Below are 19,279 nucleotides of genomic sequence, written 5' to 3' on the forward strand. Positions count from 1 at the left end.
AAAAAAAAAAAAAAAAAACTTGAGTTTGAATCAATTTTGGTGGCGGGCTGACCAACATGCCTTTCTGATGATGATAATGATGGTTGATATGCGCTTCATTAATTCACCCAAAGAGTCTATTATTCACTGGCTGAAAAGCCATTTCGGTCTGTAATGAGGATATATTTCAGACTAATATTCATTGGGAATGATGGCTGTAATATCGTTGACATTTGGCAAATTCTGAGTGGGCCTATCTTCATCAACAACTAGCGTCAATCTTATTTGAGAGTTGAGTCGAATGTGGGCATCCCCGTTGATAATATTTCAGGCTTGTCATTCTTTTTCCTGTCGACTCAGGGTCTAATGTGCATGCCTGTAAAGGAGAACAAAGGCTTTTGAGCCTTGTCTGGTGCTCAATGGTTTAATGCTTACACCTCTGGTTGGTCACGACAGCATACTATATGATAGAGACAGAGAAAGTTGGCAGTTTGCATCACATTCATACGTTTCGTTGACAGCATCTTCCGGATGCTAAGGAAACCCAATGTGCGTCCGTGTACCAAGACCATGCAGACATTAGTAACCGTAAATGCTCGTCACCAGCCTCACAGAAAGAAAACAGCACGATCTTTGCTGACAACTCCACACTATCGTCAATCCTTTACAGTTATCTTTTTTACGTAAAGGTAAAGTGGATATGGGAGTTTTGTTCTTGTTTCGAGTTTCCCTAGAGATCGTCATGGACAATATCCACCGGCCCGACGTATACCCACATTATGTTTCGCAATAGATTGAAAAAAAAAGAGCTCAAGTTTTATTGTGGATTGTGATGTTCATCATCCTTGTAAGGTGTCGCCTTGTTTGTAGATTCAATATCATCATCACTGTCGGGTTCAATAGCAGCTGTAGTAGTAGTAGTAGTAGTAGTAGTAGTAGTAGTAGTAGCGGTAGCATCATGGGCTTGCAAATGTCCAAAGTCTTCCTCCTCCTCCTCATCTTCATCATCGGATCGACTGGATATACGAAGCGCATTTTGATTATCAATTACTTCTGCATCATCTTCATCTTCTACATCGCTATAATGGCTCAGTAATCCTTCTTCCTCTGCTCCCAAATTATGAAATCCTCTTTCTCTTCTTGAACCTCTATCCACTAACGGGAAGCTGAATCTATTGGGTATAAGACGGTTGGCTCGTCTCAGACAAAAGCACATACCCACACCCATGATGATGAGTACGACATACTGGCGCGGCATCAGTTATCTGTGCTGGATGTATCTCTTGTTGATCACTTACGAGAAAGATGGTTGCAGGCCAATCAAAGTCATCTGCAGACGAACGTTTCAAAAGTGTGTCTATTACATGAGATCTTGGTATAAAACACTGTTCATCAAGCTCTTTTTCTTCTCTTGTTACCTGACATGGCGTTGTTACAATGTGTATGAATGGATGAAAATGTGGTAAAAAGAAAAGAAAACGAAGGAAAGAAAGAAGCAGGCATTTGAACAGGTCACATTGGAAGCAGCCAACATCCCGCTTGGTTTGTACACGGAAAAATCATGCAAATATCAAGATACAAAGTTTTCTAGATGAAATTGCGATCTCGTCTGCTTCGGTAGTGTAACGAGTCAAGCCTATGTTTGCCATGGCAAGAAGAGAAAGCTGGGTTGCTCTGTTTCCATCAAATGCAATGACGCATAGATCATGATGCTGTAATTATCATTGCGATCTGGATACATCGAGTTGATTCGTAGCATGGCAAAACAAAGTCAAAAGCAATCTAGTTGGCATGCCATTGATCCTACAACCTTCTGCCTACGCAACATCCAGCCTGACAACTCGCCAAAAGAGAGGTCCATTGGATAGGCTTCAATTAAGTGGTTGAGAGGAGAGATTCGTCAGTGCGCAGTGGTGGCCATTGTAAATGGTAAAACAAGGGCAAAATGAATAACCGACCAACCCCCCCCCCTTGCCTGATGTAATGCCCTTTCTTTTCTTTTCTTTTTTTTTTTCTTTCTTACATTACTACTCTCATACTCACCTCCTTTCACATCATGTCAAAATTTCATCTACTCAAAAAATCCTTACTGAAACCCAACAAGCTATTCAACATTTACAACACACCAAAGAAACGCAAGAATTTCTTGCTTGCACCACCTGTATTTGCATACAGCATTGATCGTCGTGAAGTAGCTACCTTGCCACAAAAGAAATCCATCTTGGTCACTGATTTGCTATCCACCACCACCACCACCAGCAGCAGCAGTAGCAGTAGCGTATGCACTCACAATGCAATTGCCATCAAACCCAAGCTATTCAGCCACCGTACACATCTCTACATGAGCAGACAATTTCGTCACTATGCCACATCACAAAACCAACACAAGCACATCACCAAAGCCGAGTTGCTAGCACAGGCTCGAGGATTCTTTGACAGACTCAAGATTCGTATTAAATACCCATTGATGAGGCAGATTCGACCTTGGACATTGAACGATGCGACAGCCTTGTTTTCTTGGCTGTTTCTTGGACATACAGTGTGGTTGTTGGCAGGCACAACAAGTTTTGTGAGTTTGATACTGTGGTTGGCGAATTCATTGCAATTTCAAGGTTTGTTTTCTCGTAGAGGGGGGGGGGGATGACAGCAGCTGAACTGACATGATCTCGTATAGAATGGATTGCATATCGCATTGGAAAATACCTCACATCGGCTACAGGAGCCACTGTCGTGTTTGATTCTGCCATTTTGCCCAACTGGAAAGATGGCAAAATCAGATTCAACAATGTCAGAATCTATCGCATGCCTCGTTCAGAACATGAAAAGTTTGAGCGCCATGCCGCCTTGTTGGAGACAGGCCAAGAAATCCCTGCAGACGAAATCACTGTACAAGATGACAATGATCCATTAGCTGGTGTGGAGCTTGACGAGGATGAAAAGGACAATGAAGTGCTGAAAAAGTGGATGTGGTATGATCTTGTCATTGACCGAGTGGAAGTAACACTCAGCTTGATTCGTTGGATGGATGGAAAGGGTCTAGTGCAAAGTGCGGATGTGCAAGGTGTGCGTGGTGTTGTGGATCGACGCCATGTACGCTGGGATCCAGACGTGCCTTATGATCCAGTCGCTTCCAGACATCAATATACGCCTGGTGATTTTGAATTGGAGAAATTGACTGTGGAAGATTTGTTGGTCACTGTGTATCAACCACATGGATTTAGACCATACCCCATCTCGATATTCCAGGCTCAATTGGATAGATTTAGAAAGCAATGGTAAGTTTCTTTTTTTTTTTTTTTTTTTTTTTTTTTTTTTTTTTGCTGGGATTGTGCATGTTGGACTGACATTCAGAAAGGCTGTTTTATGATTTGTTATGCGCTACATCGATTATTGGTGCCTTTGATAAATGTTTATTCAGTGTCCATTCGCCACAGTTGGAAAAGAGTGTGTTGGAACAGTCAGGACACATTGATTCGCAGAAAACTGGATTTCGAAGTCATGATATCTATCATTATTACCCATTCAAGAAGCCTGATCCCAATGGCGTGGTAGTTGGTGGTGAATCTACTCGATTTGGTGTATTGACAGACAATGATATGCGAAAGCAGGGTTACAAGCGAAAGGTAGGCGCCCCATTCATGTTTGGTACAAAATAGGCATGCTAAGCAACTCTTGTGCAGTCTCGCTTGAGAATCGATGGCGTCAATATAGATCATATCAATCGAGGCGTGGAAGGACCTCCTGGATGGATCACATCAGGCACAGTCGATATTTCTGCAGACATTTACATCCCTCAAGAAGCAGTAGAAGCCGATTCCACTGAGCTCTTGCGACAATTGGTCTACGAACTCACTGATCGCATTGAGCTCTCGCAACCTGTAATTCTCGGTGCAGGTAACGGAGAGGAGATTTTAGTGGTAGGAGGCCAGCGCGAAGAAAAGCCCAAGAAAAAGAAGGAAGAAGACACCAATGCCAAAAAGTTTGTCATGGACATGGATTTCCGATTCAAAGATACCAAGGCCTCAGTCCCACTCAAGACACCAGAACTCAGTTACCTCAACAGCGCCATGGTCAGACCTGTGGTGGGCTACATTTCTCGCAACAAGGCCATTGTCCCCATCAAGATTCGCTTGGTCATGGATCTCAGTAACTTTGATGGATCGTGGACATTGTATGATTCGACACTGGCTGAACGCATGGGAGAAAAGCTGGGTCAAGGGTTCGTGGATTTGACGCTGGATCAACAGGAACGCAATAGACGATTAAAGCGTATTGGGTTCTGGAGTATCAAGGAAATGTCGAGAAATTTGATCAGTATCCATGAACTCATGCGTGGTACCTCCAGAGGATTTTGGAGCTACTTGGGCACTGGCACCGCTTAGATTTTTTTTTTCAACTACATGATACCCCCCCCTTTTTATTTATATTCGTCCACCTCTCTCTCTCTCTCTCTTTTGTATATATATATAGTATTCCTTATGGACATCGCTCTTTACCCTTTCTTGAAGCTTCCATTACAAAAGTATTAAACTAATAAAAAAATGATTCAATAAGTACAATTTTATCTTGGAAGAAAGAGGGCTTACTCTGATTAAATCAAGTTCCACTGATTTCAATGGCTTGATATTTTTCCAACGATAGCTTGTCTCTGCTGGCACCCAATCCATGCTGCCATCATTGCTTTTTAGCTGTTGATGAGGGTACCCGCCTTGTATCTTTTCAATGGACAAGATGAACGTTCTGGTGTCGGATGTGGTTTGTTTGTTTGGAAACTGGTATGTATTGAGCTTAATTAAACAGGCTCGCAGGTATTGCTCTAGATCAGCCAATGTAAATGAGGATTCACTTTGAAGAACGGTATCTGCTGGGATGTTTGTATTGTGTAATAGCGACCTAATTTCTAACACAAACTTTTCTAGTGGTCTATCGGCATCTTCCATGACAGTCAATGCGATGAATCGCACATTTCCCTGTACAAAACTTAGACTAGAATGCGTAGTTTACGCTTCAGATGAGGAGACCTACTGTTTCTAGCAAAGGTTGGCATGCTTGAACGAAATCAGCTATATAGGCATGTACTTGTGGATGCAGTGCAATGTAGACAGGCACTTGAAACTTCTTTTGTTGCTTAAAGACGGCTTTGGGATACAATTCGCATTTATAAAGCAACTGATGAAGCCATGTCTCTACTATATTTGTTTCCTTGGGTTAGATTCAATTAAATTCGCATTAAACAGGATGCCACATTTTTACAGAATTCGTAGGTCAAGGTGATGATATCTACACATGTACAGTTTGAGTCCTCTTTCATGCGAATGCCAATCGTGAGCAGGCTGGCTCATACAATTTACCTTTACGAATCATGGGCAGGAACAGTGGTGTGCTACGAGAAAAAAAAAAAAAGTAGACTAGGAAGCATTCCCAGGGTTGTAAAAAAAAAAAAAAAAAAAAAAAAAAAACCTTATAAATACTGGGACAAAACAGCTAAAAATTTTTTTTTCTCTCTGTCTTTCATCAAATTGTGTAAAAAATCATGTTGAAGGACGTTAAACTCGAAGCTATTGATCAAAGCGTCTCTATGCTCATGAAAAAAGAACCTTGCAACCATGACCCTGCAGTCAGCTTGGATTCTAATAGCCATGTAAATAGACCTGTCGTGATGAAAAATGTCAATCAGCAGGCTGTTGGTTCCTACGAGATACACTCTACTCTTGTGCCCACGACGAAGGAGCCAACGGTAGCGGTAAGAGGTTCCAATCATGCGAATAACTCTAGTAGTGGGAGTACTGTACCGCAGTTACATCCTAGAGATCCACGTAGAGATCCACGTAATAGACCCAGAGTCATACGGGCTGTATCTTCGTTGGCATCTACCACCGCCATGCCCTCATTCGCTAGCAGCCCTAGTCGTAATGTAGCAGCAGTGAACAAAAGCCCTGTTGTGGTAGCTAAACAGGCAGAAAGCCCTGTTATAGTAACTAAGCAGGCAGAAAGCCCTGTTGCAGTAGCTAAGCAGGCAGAAAGCCCTGTTGCAGTAGCTAAGCAGGCAGCAAAGATTGTGGCATCTGGTCCCTTCAACCAATCTCACGTAGAGAAAAGAATGGGAGGGTGGGCTAGCTCTGTAAACAACGTGGCAAAAAGTCCTGTTATAGTATCTTCTAAGCAGGCTGATGTGGTTTTCGGCAGTGTTTCTTTGAGAGCTCCTGCTGCGATGCATCATAAAAGTCCTGTTAAGATTGAAAGTGATGATCAAACAAACCAGGCTACTTTAGATAGCAGTTATAGTTTATGTGGGGACAATACCTCTAGTCATTCCTCAGTTGCTGTCAGTCGTGTTATACATGACGGTGATTGTAGTGCTAAACCCATTGTGCTCAGTAAAGCTACCGCTGCTAAGAAAAGTAATAGCAAGACGATTGTTTCCCCTGCTGCTTACCATGCCAGTAGAAAAGAACGATTTTCGTCTGAAAAGGTGTACACCACCAGTATCCCTCCTTACAGCTCTCCATCCACCTCTCCTCCTCGTCAAGCTGCTAGTGCTGCTGCTGCTGCTGCTACTAGCACTGTCTCTGTCGCTGCTCCTACTGTTGCCAACAAACGTGCTGCTGAGACATCCGTAGATGAACTACGTCGACGAGAACAACGTGCACCCGATACCAGTGGCGATGAAAATGTGGTTGCTATGGAGAACATGCTAAAGGATCTCAAGGGCAAGTTGGTTACCTTGACATTGGACCTCTGCATGACACCCCACAAACAAGAACTGAGTGATGTCTTTTGTGCCACTACCACGCAAATCAATTATCTTAAACGTGCCATTGCTAGTCTCAAGAAAGATACGCCTTTGCTTCAACCCTCGGACGAAAACTACAAAAAACTATTGCTGATGATGCGTCTGGTGCCGTATTTTCAATGGGAGGGCAATGTCACCAACACTCGAGAAAAGGTGTTTAGCACCATCTATGCTTGCTTGAGACAAGTGGACCGCGCTGTGCAAGACTATGATTTTGATATCGAACGTAAATGGAGATCGTTGATCCCTTCCAGGTTGAGTACGCCTATGCACCATTGGTTGGACGGATTGCTGGTTAGACAACCTCAATTGACCTGGTCCCAATTCAAGTTATGTTTGTTGCAAGAGTATGAGATGCCCTTGGCCGAAGCCATCAAACAATTGACGTTGGCGCATTACAATGCAGAAACCGAGTCGATGAACAGCTTCGTCCATCGTTTTGTCAGAAACCTCGAGTACGCCAAAGTGTCTGAAGAACTTGGTTTTACTTACTTTCAATCTGCCTTGCCAACCTTGGAGGACCGTGCCCAGTTTGGACTCTTGTATCAACATGTCAAAAAGAACCATCCAGAGAAAAAGGACACCATCTACAGTGCTATTGATCTCTTTAGAGATATCCACAATCAAATCTGCTCTTGCAATGATGCGTTTGAGAACCCTCCTTTACCGGCTCCTCGACCTCAACCTTATGAATTGCACCGTCGTGCGTCTCAACAACCACAGACACACACACAAAAACAAAGCGCCTCTCCCAAAGTAGAAGTTGTTCAACTCCAACAACAACATAAGATTAAAAAGCAAAAGTTCACCCACCCAAAGAAACCTCAACTTCGCTGCCTGTTCCATCCCAAAGCTCACTCTCACTTGACTGAAAATTGTAGAAATAACCCGCTCAGTCCATCTTTTGTAAACATCCAATAAATATTGCCCTGCTTTTTCCCTGAATTCATTGCTTTGTTCGTGAAACACACTTTTTTTTTTTATTTCATTGCAAACGCATAGATTCCAGCATGTCAGGTGACAGAGGGTGTTGTGGTTGGCCATGAGGATGTATCTGTGAGCAACTCTTCCGAATCATTGACAATCACCACACTCATGTCATCATCATCCCCTTGCACAGACGACGCTTCTGATCCACTTCTCTGTCGACCACCTTTACTGGTAGGTGCATCCACCAATAACAGCTTCTTGTCAATGATAGGGGATCGCGTCGCGTGTGGCATGACCGGATTGCTTTGACTTCGACGACGCATGATACGATCCATTTCCACTGCTTTATCCGATGCTGCCTTGACGTGCTTACTATCCATGAACGAGACACCCTCAATGAATGATTTGGGGAATGAAAATAGGGGCAGCTGAGGTGTAGAATCATGGCTCTTTCTATCGTCGTCGTCATCATTGTCGTTATTGTCGTCACCTTGATGTTCTTGTGGTAGTACACCATTGCAGGTAGCCACACTTTCACAATCACTGATGGCACTATGAAGATGACTTCCAGCAGCAGAGTTGGTAAGGTCGCTTATACCTGATGAGGATTCCAGTAACATGTGGTGTGAGGAGGACGTTGTGCTTGAACTGGTCGTTACGGGTGAAGGCTCATCAGAAGGAGGCGCTGTGAATACGAGATTGGAAAGTTTCTTGATACTCTCTCTCTTGCCTGTGCCACCCACAGGTAATGATACTGCGTTGTTGCTAGCAGAGTTGTTGTGAGATGCTGTAAATGTGTACAAATGAGATGGCAAAGGCAAAGACATTTTTCTCTGCTGCTGTTGCTGTTGCTGTTGCTGCTGTGATGCACACCACGAAAGTTCACACTCCAAATAGTCTCGATAACACTGCAACCGTTGCAACTCGATCCGTTTTGTCTTGAGCTTTTTGCCTACTGCATCTGCAAATAGCAGGATTCTGTCTTTGGTTGCCTTTTGACAGGGAATCAGTGCCATCAGATTTCGACGCAACTGTAATTCTCGATCCAGTAATTTCACCTGTTCGTCTATACGTTGTGTGAGTTCAATCACCTTTTCTCGCGCCTTTTCTTCTCGTTTCAAACGGTCCACGTTGTATTTGTTGGTATCTACGGATTGTGTGGATTCATTGCTGTTGCTAGGCTTTTTTGTAGGTCTCATGCGTACACCTGTTGTTTTCAGAGTAGCGGCATAATTGATCTTGAGCATCCAATCTTCCATGTCTTGATCATCTTCTGCGCGCATCAAGAATTGCTGCCCATCACCTGTTATCAGTCGAAAGACATGTGGGTATTTTGTGTACTCTTCATCACAAATACAGATAGCATAAGAGAGTGATACAATTTGAACGGGTCTCAGAAAGGCGTTGGTGGGTATATTTTGCTGTGAGGCTTGTTGAGGGCACATGGATGCGAGTGAAGTGGTCGTACTGAGGTTGGAACAAGAAGAGTCTGCTGCTGCTGCTGCTGCCAAGGATGAAAATGCTGGAAAACTGTTGTTTCTTCGTGGTGTCACGGTTTCCTCCTGTTGTTCTTGATCCTCTCGATGATCCAGCCAGTTTTGAAATGATGAAATGTCAGCGAAAAAGATGATCTGGCTTCCACTCAGTATACATCCAAAGGGTCGCCATCCTCGCGCCGTTGCCTTTTTCCCACCTTGCGTGAGGTCGTACTTTCGATCCAGAATGCCTGCCTTGGTCACTCGAATGGTAAATGTGTTGGTGTTGCTGTCTGATCCGCTGCTACCGCCGCCTCCATATCGACTTCGAACACCTGCCAAACACAGTGATTTGGCTCGTAAGATGGAGAAATGAACTTCCATAATAGGAATCGGCTTTAGAGTCCGTTTGTAGCTAAAGGTGTTTTCAGCAGGCATGAGTTGCTCTAATTTCTGGCCAAGATCAGCTAAAAGTGCCTGCTTTTTTTTTTTTTACCAGTGTGAGTATGCTTTAGGTGATGGGGAGACTGTGTGGTACTTACTGACTGGGTATGTGCATTGGTATCACTACTGCCACTCTTTAGTTTTGAAAACCAAGAGTTGGATCTCTCAGCAGTCTGTGCTGTTGCTGCTGCTGCTCTGCCATTGGATTCCTTGTGTCCATCTGCATAGGTGAATTCTGACATGACGATATTGTCGTACATGACATCCAGTATCTCATGAGGCACACCCTCGCCACCCTCAATGATCTTGGTGCGCATGATAAACGTGTCCTTGTTCATCTTTTGTTTCACGTTCTTGTTGTGAGCGTCTGTGTGTAAGAGCAGGATTGAAAACGCAACAGCATACACTACATCTGGGCTATCCACTAAACTCGGATTGCATTCGTAATAGCGCTTGGCGAAATCTTCCATGGCACGATCAATTTGTTGCGCTTCTTTGGGCAGTAATACTTTGGCCAGCAGTTTTCTGATGTGGTGGTTACAAGATAAATTTTCCGTCTTGTTTTACTATGACTACTTTAGACAGTTTACCTCAGTGATGCATCAATGGATTCTCCACAGAAATCAAATTGTTGTACTCGAGACGCGAAGCTTGATTCTCTTGTTATTTTATCGCTAGGACCTGCCATGCGTGTTTGTCGTTATATCGCACAAAAACCCGGGAATAAGTAGTGGTCAGAAGAAGGAGGAGAGAGCGCTTTGCTTGTCGAATTGACTATTATAGAAAGATATACAAAAGGGGTTGCGGCTTGGAACAAGGGATGGAATAGGATAAAAAGGAGGTATATATATATATATAAAAGAGAGCTATGTGAGGTGTAGTTGGGTATAGAGATCCCAATAATATAGAGTAGAAAGAAAGAGGGGAAAAGAAAAGAAAAAACGGCCAGCTGTTTGTATTAAACATGTGCTGTGCTGTAACTATCACTACAAAACAACAGCATCACGCATTAGAGCTCAGCCTCTCTTCATTATATTCAAATTCTGAACCCCTTTCCTTTCGTTGGGCCTTTTTTCTTCTTTAGTCTTTTCTACATGTCAAACAAGAATCAATACATTGATCCAACAGGCCGTATGGCCGAGAGCACCATGCGTATTCAGGATCTCCATCAAGCCGAAAAGGTAAGTCATAGCAAAGCTAAACATGTGTGCCAGAGGAACTCATGTACAGATGACGATAGAAACTCGTGTTATTGATTGAAACAGCTGCTGAGGCTCTCTCCATTCTCTCGGATGAAGCACCAAGCGATGTGGACACAGACCAATTTGTTCGCGAAAGAGCCATGTCATTTCGCGAATTAGCATCGAGATATTTTTCCTTGGTCAATGTACAGTATGATCCCATCTTGCGCGTTTGTCTACATGACTCATCTCTCTCTCTCTCTCTCTCTCTCTCACCAGGATATCCAATTCGCTCTAAGAAGCCATACTCGATATCTCACAAAAGAAGCCAGCATCGCATCATCAGCCAACAAGATTATACCCTTTAAAACATCCGTCATCAGTCAGCACAAAGAACTGGAAATTTGGACAGCTGCTATTGATACCATCAGCCAACGCATTGCAGAAATCAAAAAAGTAGCACAAGAACAGTAAATTTTTTATTTATTCAAGAAACCGTTCAAATTGCAATTCATCAGGCAGATAGGTTTGCTCCACGGGCCCTTGATAGTCTGGATTGTATTTATAGCCTTCACCATATCCCAGATTCTATCACAAGCGTGTTAAGGCACACACATGTACATTTAATAAAAATCAAGACTTTACCTTCATCAATGTAGTAGGTGCATTGCGAATGTGCATTGGCACAGAATACGCTGGGTTGTCCTGGATGGTTTGCTTGACTAAATTATACGCCTTGTAACTTCGCACACTCTTTTTGGTCTCGGCAAGATGCACCACCAGATGAGCCAAGATTGTATCGCATTCAGGCATGCCAATCTTTTCGCACGCCGTGTACGCTGCCATGGCAAGTGGGAGTGCCGTGTTGTCTGCTAATCCAATATCTTCACTGGCACATCGCACCAAACGGCGAGCAATGTACAACGGATCCTCGCCTGCGACCAACATTCTGCCCAGCCAGTACAAGGCGGCATCGGCATCACTGCCTCGGATACTCTTGTGTAATGCGCTGATGATGTCGTAATGTTGATCTCCATTGCGGTCATACAGCAAATGTGATTTTTGAAAGGCTCCCTTGACTGTATCGATCTCCAATGGATGTTGTTTGGACGGTAATAAGCTGACTGCAATTTCCAAGGTGTTTAAAGCAGTTCTTGCTATAGAATTTTGTGAGTCGTCCCATTTCATCAGCCCTCGTATATATATATATATATATATATATATCTAAACTTACCATCGCCATCACTATAGACAGCCAGTTGCTTTAATGCCTCTTTATCCTTACTATGATCCGTTTGTATTTCCTCTTCGCCTCGCCATTTCTGCAATCCTCGAGTCAAAATGGATTCAATTTGATCTTGATCCAGTCGCTTCAACACAAACACCTTGCATCTTGATAAGAGAGCAGAATTCACTTTGAAACTTTGATATATCATATGAGTGATGTGCATATACCCAGTCCTCTCTTACACACTTACCTTGGATTCTCTGTCGTAGCACCTATCAAGTGAATCGTGCCCTGCTCCACATACGGTAAAAACAAATCCTGCTGTGTCTTTGTAAATCGATGAATTTCATCTATAAACACAAACGTCTTTTGGCCCGTCAACATCAAATGTCCCTTGGCATCCTCAAACGCCTTCTTGACATCTGCTGCACCGTGGCTTGTAGCGCTTAATTCCACAAATCTGGATTTGGTCATTTTGGAGATAATACGAGCAATGGTGGTCTTTCCGCATCCAGGCGGTCCCCATAATACCATGGAAGGTATACGGTCATGATCAATCAGCTTTTTCAAAATGCCATCAGGCCCCAACAGTTCTTCTTGGCCAACAAAGTCTGTTAAAGTAATGGGCCGAACTCGAGCGGCTAATGGCATGGAGTCCAGAACTGCATCGGATCGTTTACTGCGCTTGGTGGTGGGCTGGGCTGTTGAGGTGGATGAGGATGAGGTGGTGGTGGTGGTGGCGGGCGATATAGCGTCAGCGGGTTGCTGTCGTTTGATGCCTCCAAATGTGGGCATAGGTCTTGACTCTAAAGACGTCGACAACGACGGCGATGACGCCGCTTTGGATGATGGTTGTTGTGCTTTAGGTGCAAATAAGGGTGCTATGCGAACAGGCGATGATGATGCACTCGGCTTTGACGCTACACTGCTGCTATTACTGCCTTTGGTTTCTGCTTTCTTTTCATCGTTAGCAGTGGTAATCTCGAGCTTTGGAAAATCATTGTCAATCTCCATGTGGGTGCTAGGTTGTTTTTGAAGAGAATTCAATGATGGGTCAGGGCAGTTTGCATCAATGTGTGCGTTTATCTTGGAAGCAACCACCCATTGATGACAGATGGGACATTGCACTGCGAAAGAGTTGTGTTGAGTACTTGTACTCGCCATGACAGCTATTTGAAGAAAATACCTTTATTCGCATGAGATGACATGTGCCGTGTGGTATATGTTGTTGTAAAAAAAAAAAAAAAAAAAAAAAAAAAAAAAAAAAAAAAAAGAAGAGGAAAAAGAAGAATGTGTCAATTTGGCACCGAGATGTTGCATTTTTGTGCGTGCTTCCAAACCGAAACTGAGAAAACGCCACTTTTCCACAGGCATGGAATAGAGTCGAGTTTCAAATTGGTGCCTGGCGTTACTGGATTCGCAGCACGCCTCCAAGTGCACCAACTCAAACGACTTGGCTGTTGGATCTACAAGCTCAAGAAGGATGCTAAAGCAGTACCATTATGAAAGAAGAGACTGTAAACCAACTTTAAAAGGAATTACTTTTCCTCTAGAATGCAAGTGATTGTGCAGAGAGGGATTGTTGTATACGTAGATTACGTCTGCTATACTCCTTCCAGCAGTTCCTCGTCTCAATACGATCTTTTTGAGAGCTTTATGACGATACGGTTGAACACAGCATCATGGATTCCCTTCTGTAAAGAGTGGCTATTGGTGCTACCTCTGTGTTTGGCATTGCTATGGTTCAGTAGATGCCATGGTGGTCGAAAGAAGCTGGATTTTTACAGAAACACTCGCCCTTCTCATCAGAATATTTCGTGTACTTTTGAAATGTTTGATTAAATAGAGTCTATATAGAAAGCTTGGAGGATGTGATCTCTAATCCACTTTGTAAATTACAACAAGAGGCCACTGGTAAAACCATTTGTTTGCCAGACGTTTGCTACAGGATTTGCGTCAAGTATTGAATTTCAATGCATGCTTCTTTTTGATAACAGGGCATGATTCGGCTGTTTTCATGGTCTCATGTTTGCATTGCTGTACTATGTTAATACTGACACGACTTTAAATCGACACCAAGGGACAGGAGTAAATCATTGTTTGCTCTGTTATTGACGCTACATCTTTTCAATTTTTTCTTTTTTTTTTTTTTACCATGAAACTGAGAGACAGAAAGAAGCATGTTCAGGGTGATATCAAAAAAGAGGAGAGAAAATCCGACATCATTCCCAGCAATGCATCTCCTCCTGTAGCCAATGCACCAGCTACTACCAACCTCACCATCAAGCAGGAAGAAACAAAAGAACGCGAGGAACTACAACTACAGCAGCCTGGTAAGTCAGGTGGTGTGCTTGAGAATATACTCTAAACCGCGTTTTCTGCAGACGAGTTTGGTGAGGCAGACTATGACTATCGCTGCGATCATTGCGACAGAAAGATGGAAAGCCTCTGATCTGTTTTAGAACATCGCAAATCAGTTCACAATGTCAGACAAATGGGCAAGAGAAAGATAAAGAATATCAATCTGGAACCTGATATACATGACCCTAAATTTCACTGCAAGTCATGTAAAGTGAAGTTTAGTAACAAACACGCATACAGAATTCATCTGAGAAACGCCCATTATATGGCTTTGAGACCAATACACAGATGGAAACCGCTCGAAAATGGCATTATTCCTGATCCTGACGATCCAAATTTATATTGCAAAGCATGCAATCGTACTTACAAACAGACATACCAATACAGGGATCATTGCCGATTTGGACATGGAATGAAGCTTTCCCAATTTGCTCCACGGCAAACAGTACTAGGTAGCATGATGGATTCTTATTGTAGTTTATGTGATATGCGTTTATCCAGCAGACAGTCTTATCGTCTACATCTTTTCGCTATTCATAAGGTGGATTGGAGATCATTATTAAAGGAGCCCAAACGCGTGATGTCAGATGTTGATGAACCCAACTTTCACTGCCGTTCTTGTAATAAGACATTGGCAGACAGATCCTGTCTCAAGCAACATTTGAAACTAGTACACTCTCTATATCCATCATCACCAAAAAAAAAAAGTCTACCAGAACCAGATATCAACGATCCCAATCACTACTGTCGCGTATGTCAAAAAACCTATCCTTCCAAAAGCAGATATCGAATGCATCTTCGAAGAGTACACCTAATGACTCTGCCGCCGCCGCAAGCCAATACCAAGCGAGAAAATCCACCAGATCCATATGACCCTCATTATTACTGTAGCGTATGCAAAAAGTCCTCCAAAACACGAGCAAGATATCGAGAGCATTGCAGAAACGTTCATTTTATGACACTAGACCATCACGCTATCTCTAATCCTAATGCGACAATCGATGTCGACAATCCCAAACTGTACTGTGCACAATGCGAATACTCTTATTGCAGGAAACTCGGTTTCCAAAAGCACCTGAAAAATTGTCATGATCTTTGATTGTAGCTTTATCAAACACAAAATAACGTAAAGTATCAAGCAAGAGGAGGACAAACCTAAATACCTTGTTTAGAGACATACGCTGTGTCCACTTGAATGAATAACATGCAAGCTCGTCCTTTTCATTCATTAAATAAATAATAATACTAGAATTTAGTTTCATACGATCAACGAGTCGGCAATGCATACAATGAGCTATTGGTTGTATCAAATACACCAGATGTATGGCCTTAGGGGGGTCAGGAAGGTTGTTGGGGGGGGGTTTGAAAATGTAAAGCTATGCGATGCATTTCTCGTAGATGATTTCTACAGCTATATTTTGAAGAACGGCTTTGTATGCTTACGCAGCAATACAGCTCGCTTTCTTTCAGCATCAAAAGCATCGATTGTCTTGATATAAAATGCATTTGCAAGCTAAACTGTACTTGACTCCTACTGTTTTGCTCTTGCTCAGGATGGGCCAAACTGGAAGAAATTCGACCTAATTTCAACTTCTTTATCTGTTCGCCAGACAGTGGATGAGGATCAAATCCATTTCCTCTTGTAGTTTTGATAGTTTCGATAGTTCTGTTTAGTTTAGTTTAGTTTAGTTTAGTTTAGTTTAGTTTAGTTTAGTTAATATTTTACCTTCTTTTTATTATCTCTTTTTCAATTGCACCCGCCTCTTCACTTCGACCCAGTACTCCTAGTGTACGCGGCTCAATCAATAAACAAAATTTTTTTAAAAAAAAAACTTCTTTATCAGAATCGACTATAGAAAAGGGCTAATCTCTACACACACTCTTAAGCTTCTCGAGAGCACTTTTCAAGGCGCATTCGATGGTATAAATCACGATGGATATGTTGAATAAACTTATTGAGCAAACCTTGAAAATATAAAAAGAGGTGTTTTGATTAAAATAACAGAATTTTACATATGGAAGTCTCACAAAAGTGGCTTCAGGAGATGCCCTAGATCAATAGAAACATTTTGATATACTATATGCTATAGCAAAAGTCTTCATTTTTGGGGCCAAAAATGCGATCGTTTGATTTTCGATGAAAACCATAAGGTTACCCCTCATGGGGTTTGGCCATGTTTTTTGGATCCCAAAAAAGTTGAGTAAAGGTGTCAGAAAGCAAGTGCTAGGCATGAGCGATTGTTTGGTGCCACTCTGTCAGCCTGAAACAGTTTCTAACACGATAAATCACTGCTCAAATGTATCTCAAATGCCGTCTTTGGGCTTAGCCAAGCATTTGAGAGATACACCTACTGTATTTAACCTCTTAGAAACTTTAGATGAGTAATGTGGAAGCATTCTGTGAGGTGCATCATTGTATTATGCAAGCGGTCGTTGGAAATGCATATGTTTTGGATTGAATAGTTTGGTAATCTTGCCAAGTACACATAGAAGTCTTGCATATAATAGGGAGATCCCTGAAATGTGATCTGCAGATCTGGCAAGCGGTCAAATTTGTACTCGATGTATTCCAGATCTTCATATTCCAAATGATCAATGTCAAGACGCCGTGATTTTAGTGGCGTCCGCCACAATAGAGTTGCTGAATCAACCCTTTCTATATATAGACGAGACGATGTATCTTTGACAATGATGGATAGGGTAGTGGCACTTTTTTCAAGGATGCATCTATGGCTAACTCGTAGGTAATCAGAATGTTTCTGAGCCAAAGTTGTTGTTGACGACTTGTTCCGCACGAAATGAGTTTTTTGGTCGAATTTACATTGATTTCGCATTCTTCACTGTAAAGCGCTTTTTTGGCAATACTGGACCAGTGTTTGCATGTCAGCATTAATGGGAATAGACAGTGCTTTCTTATGCGCGTAACAAAGAAATCGTCCTCTTCAATCTTGTCAAATACGGCCTCTAGCCGTTCTTTAGGGATTCGTTCCCATGAGGATATCATTGTAAATGTGTATGTAGAGTTGAAGATGAGGGAAACCTGGTGTTTCAATACAGTTTGCTTCGAGTTTGTGTTGAGACTGGTCGTCTCAAATGCATTGTGCCACAAAGTGAACATTGGGTCATAATGATCGTCGTCTACAGACAAGCATATTTGACATGACAGTGGATTCTGTAACCATGATATGGAAATCAACCTTCTAATATTGTATTGACATGATATCTCCATCTTGAAAGGGTGTTATTGCTGGCCCAATCCTCAACTTCTTTAGGTCAGCACAGTGAATCATGTATTTTAAACGGGTGACTATGCTTACTCTAACTTGAAAAATTTATTATTCCTGCACAAAGCATGCTACAGTTGTCTAGTTTGGACAACAAAATTCTTCAATATGTCAAGTATCTATTGATAACTTGAAACCAGCAAGTTACTATGGCCCTTTTCGTACGCTCTGGTTTTTAAAATGCTTGGTCAGATGCATAATACTTGTGTGGTGTACACATGCCAAAGGTCAACGGAGCTTCAATTTTTATTGTTCTCAATGAGGATCCATGGGGTTCCGAAATCTATCGATCTTAAATATTACTTGATTCTTGATAGTAAACACCCCTTCAAACTTATATGAAACTTGTAGAGAATGTAAAGGAAAATACAATGGTATTAGTATCAAGTGTTTGGTGTGCATTGTTCAACTGATATTTGATGAGATACATTTTGCGATTTTTTTCACTGTTTTCTAAAGATTAATCAGTATCTGTCATCAAAACATTTTGTTAAGCATTACTAAACATTGTAGACCAAAAAATTTCCTATCGAATGAGCTTTTGCTCGAAGCCTTGGCATAGCTCTATCATGAAATATCAACAATCTTGTCCTGATAAAAAAAAAAAAAAGGTCACCAGAATTTTCTCCTTGCTATCACAGGCAGATTTTGGTCAAAAATCAATGATTTTGCAGGACACCATTTTTGGTTATATCTTGCGAAAGACGCATCGTTTTCAGATAAAACAAGAACCATTCAATAGGTTTACTTTGGATCTATTATGATATGCATAGTTCAAGAGTCAAATGCACGTTCACTCTATGGTTTTACTCAAGATCCTGTATTTTACGGACGACCTTTAAGCAGAAACACTGCCAAACTATTTCGCATATTGGTATAGTAGCCACATAATCTGGTATAGAGTTGACATGCGCATTGCATGGTACCACAAGTATACATAATAATGCTATACAACCTGTACACGAATACGCTTGTTTTTCATATATATATATATATATATTGGAGAATCTTTAAGATCATAATACGTTAGACAATCAACCAAAGCTACTCACACAGTGTGCTTCGCTGCATTAGATATAGCCTTGTGATGTTCTGAATCGCCTACGTCAGTATATTTTGATCTAATTTTGCCTCGATAATGAGAGGGCACTCTACAATAGATGAAAGGCATTTCAACACATCCATTAAAAATGTATTACGAAAAAAGTACTTTCTTTTAGAATACTATCCCTTTGATCGACTCCCGGACATGATCCAAATTGGGCTTGAAGCGCGCGATGTCGTCGTAATGAAAGCGACAAGCTTCAGCATCCATGTGAAGCTTTGCGATGTTTGTATATTTGAAGGAGAGACACTCCAAGAGATTGCCATAACATTCATCAATAATCTTCAAGTTTGTCAAGGTATAAACTTGCTCCCCATTTACCGTCATTCAACGATTGATTTCGTTCGAGTTGAGAGGTTCATTTATCCATATAGTCAATGATTGTATTTGAGTACAGCCTTTCACTACCCATTCTACAACGGAAAAGCGCCTGATGAAATCAAACCCCTATAGGTTTTTGCATTCACCTAGTCGATCAACGAAATTCCAAAAGGTGATC

General features: G+C 41.9%; 8 protein-coding genes across 8 annotated transcripts; 4 read left to right on the forward strand and 4 right to left on the reverse strand.

Moving 5' to 3' along the window:
* Positions 1–796: 796 nt before the first annotated feature.
* Positions 797–1,404, reverse strand: GDT1 (GCR1-dependent translation factor 1; the record flags this gene model as incomplete). Its single annotated transcript, XM_064822194.1, has 3 exons — positions 797–1,225; positions 1,278–1,336; positions 1,398–1,404. 3 exons carry the CDS (start codon positions 1,402–1,404, stop codon positions 797–799), a joined length of 495 nt encoding a protein of 164 aa, XP_064681880.1.
* A 631-nt stretch (positions 1,405–2,035) lies between these two features.
* On the forward strand, positions 2,036–4,361 carry ATC70_002825 (uncharacterized protein; the record flags this gene model as incomplete). The annotated part of the gene is made up of 4 exons (XM_064822195.1): positions 2,036–2,591; positions 2,654–3,254; positions 3,335–3,602; positions 3,660–4,361. The coding sequence occupies 4 exons, from the start codon at positions 2,036–2,038 to the stop codon at positions 4,359–4,361; spliced, it is 2,127 nt and encodes a 708-aa protein (XP_064681881.1).
* A 94-nt stretch (positions 4,362–4,455) lies between these two features.
* On the reverse strand, positions 4,456–5,343 carry OXR1_1 (oxidation resistance protein 1; the record flags this gene model as incomplete). Its single annotated transcript, XM_064822196.1, has 5 exons — positions 4,456–4,509; positions 4,566–4,949; positions 5,005–5,168; positions 5,233–5,259; positions 5,331–5,343. The coding sequence occupies 5 exons, from the start codon at positions 5,341–5,343 to the stop codon at positions 4,456–4,458; spliced, it is 642 nt and encodes a 213-aa protein (XP_064681882.1).
* Positions 5,344–5,512: 169 nt separating this feature from the next.
* Positions 5,513–7,693, forward strand: ATC70_002827 (uncharacterized protein; the record flags this gene model as incomplete). Its single annotated transcript, XM_064822197.1, has 1 exon — positions 5,513–7,693. One exon carries the CDS (start codon positions 5,513–5,515, stop codon positions 7,691–7,693), a length of 2,181 nt encoding a protein of 726 aa, XP_064681883.1.
* Positions 7,694–7,785: 92 nt separating this feature from the next.
* On the reverse strand, positions 7,786–10,309 carry HIS4 (trifunctional histidinol dehydrogenase; the record flags this gene model as incomplete). The annotated part of the gene is made up of 3 exons (XM_064822198.1): positions 7,786–9,657; positions 9,720–10,146; positions 10,212–10,309. The coding sequence occupies 3 exons, from the start codon at positions 10,307–10,309 to the stop codon at positions 7,786–7,788; spliced, it is 2,397 nt and encodes a 798-aa protein (XP_064681884.1).
* Positions 10,310–10,715: 406 nt separating this feature from the next.
* On the forward strand, positions 10,716–11,276 carry ATC70_002829 (uncharacterized protein; the record flags this gene model as incomplete). Its single annotated transcript, XM_064822199.1, has 3 exons — positions 10,716–10,802; positions 10,862–11,008; positions 11,082–11,276. The coding sequence occupies 3 exons, from the start codon at positions 10,716–10,718 to the stop codon at positions 11,274–11,276; spliced, it is 429 nt and encodes a 142-aa protein (XP_064681885.1).
* A 9-nt stretch (positions 11,277–11,285) lies between these two features.
* ATC70_002830 (Ribosomal protein L28e) lies at positions 11,286–13,238 on the reverse strand (the record flags this gene model as incomplete). The annotated part of the gene is made up of 5 exons (XM_064822200.1): positions 11,286–11,390; positions 11,448–11,959; positions 12,037–12,224; positions 12,281–13,157; positions 13,217–13,238. The coding sequence occupies 5 exons, from the start codon at positions 13,236–13,238 to the stop codon at positions 11,286–11,288; spliced, it is 1,704 nt and encodes a 567-aa protein (XP_064681886.1).
* A 947-nt stretch (positions 13,239–14,185) lies between these two features.
* ATC70_002831 (uncharacterized protein) lies at positions 14,186–14,482 on the forward strand (the record flags this gene model as incomplete). The annotated part of the gene is made up of 2 exons (XM_064822201.1): positions 14,186–14,363; positions 14,415–14,482. The coding sequence occupies 2 exons, from the start codon at positions 14,186–14,188 to the stop codon at positions 14,480–14,482; spliced, it is 246 nt and encodes an 81-aa protein (XP_064681887.1).
* Positions 14,483–19,279: the final 4,797 nt, after the last annotated feature.

This window comes from Mucor velutinosus (genome assembly GCF_035048745.1).
Source record: "Mucor velutinosus strain NIH1002 chromosome Unknown tig00000093, whole genome shotgun sequence".
Lineage (NCBI taxonomy): Eukaryota > Fungi > Mucoromycota > Mucoromycetes > Mucorales > Mucoraceae > Mucor > Mucor velutinosus.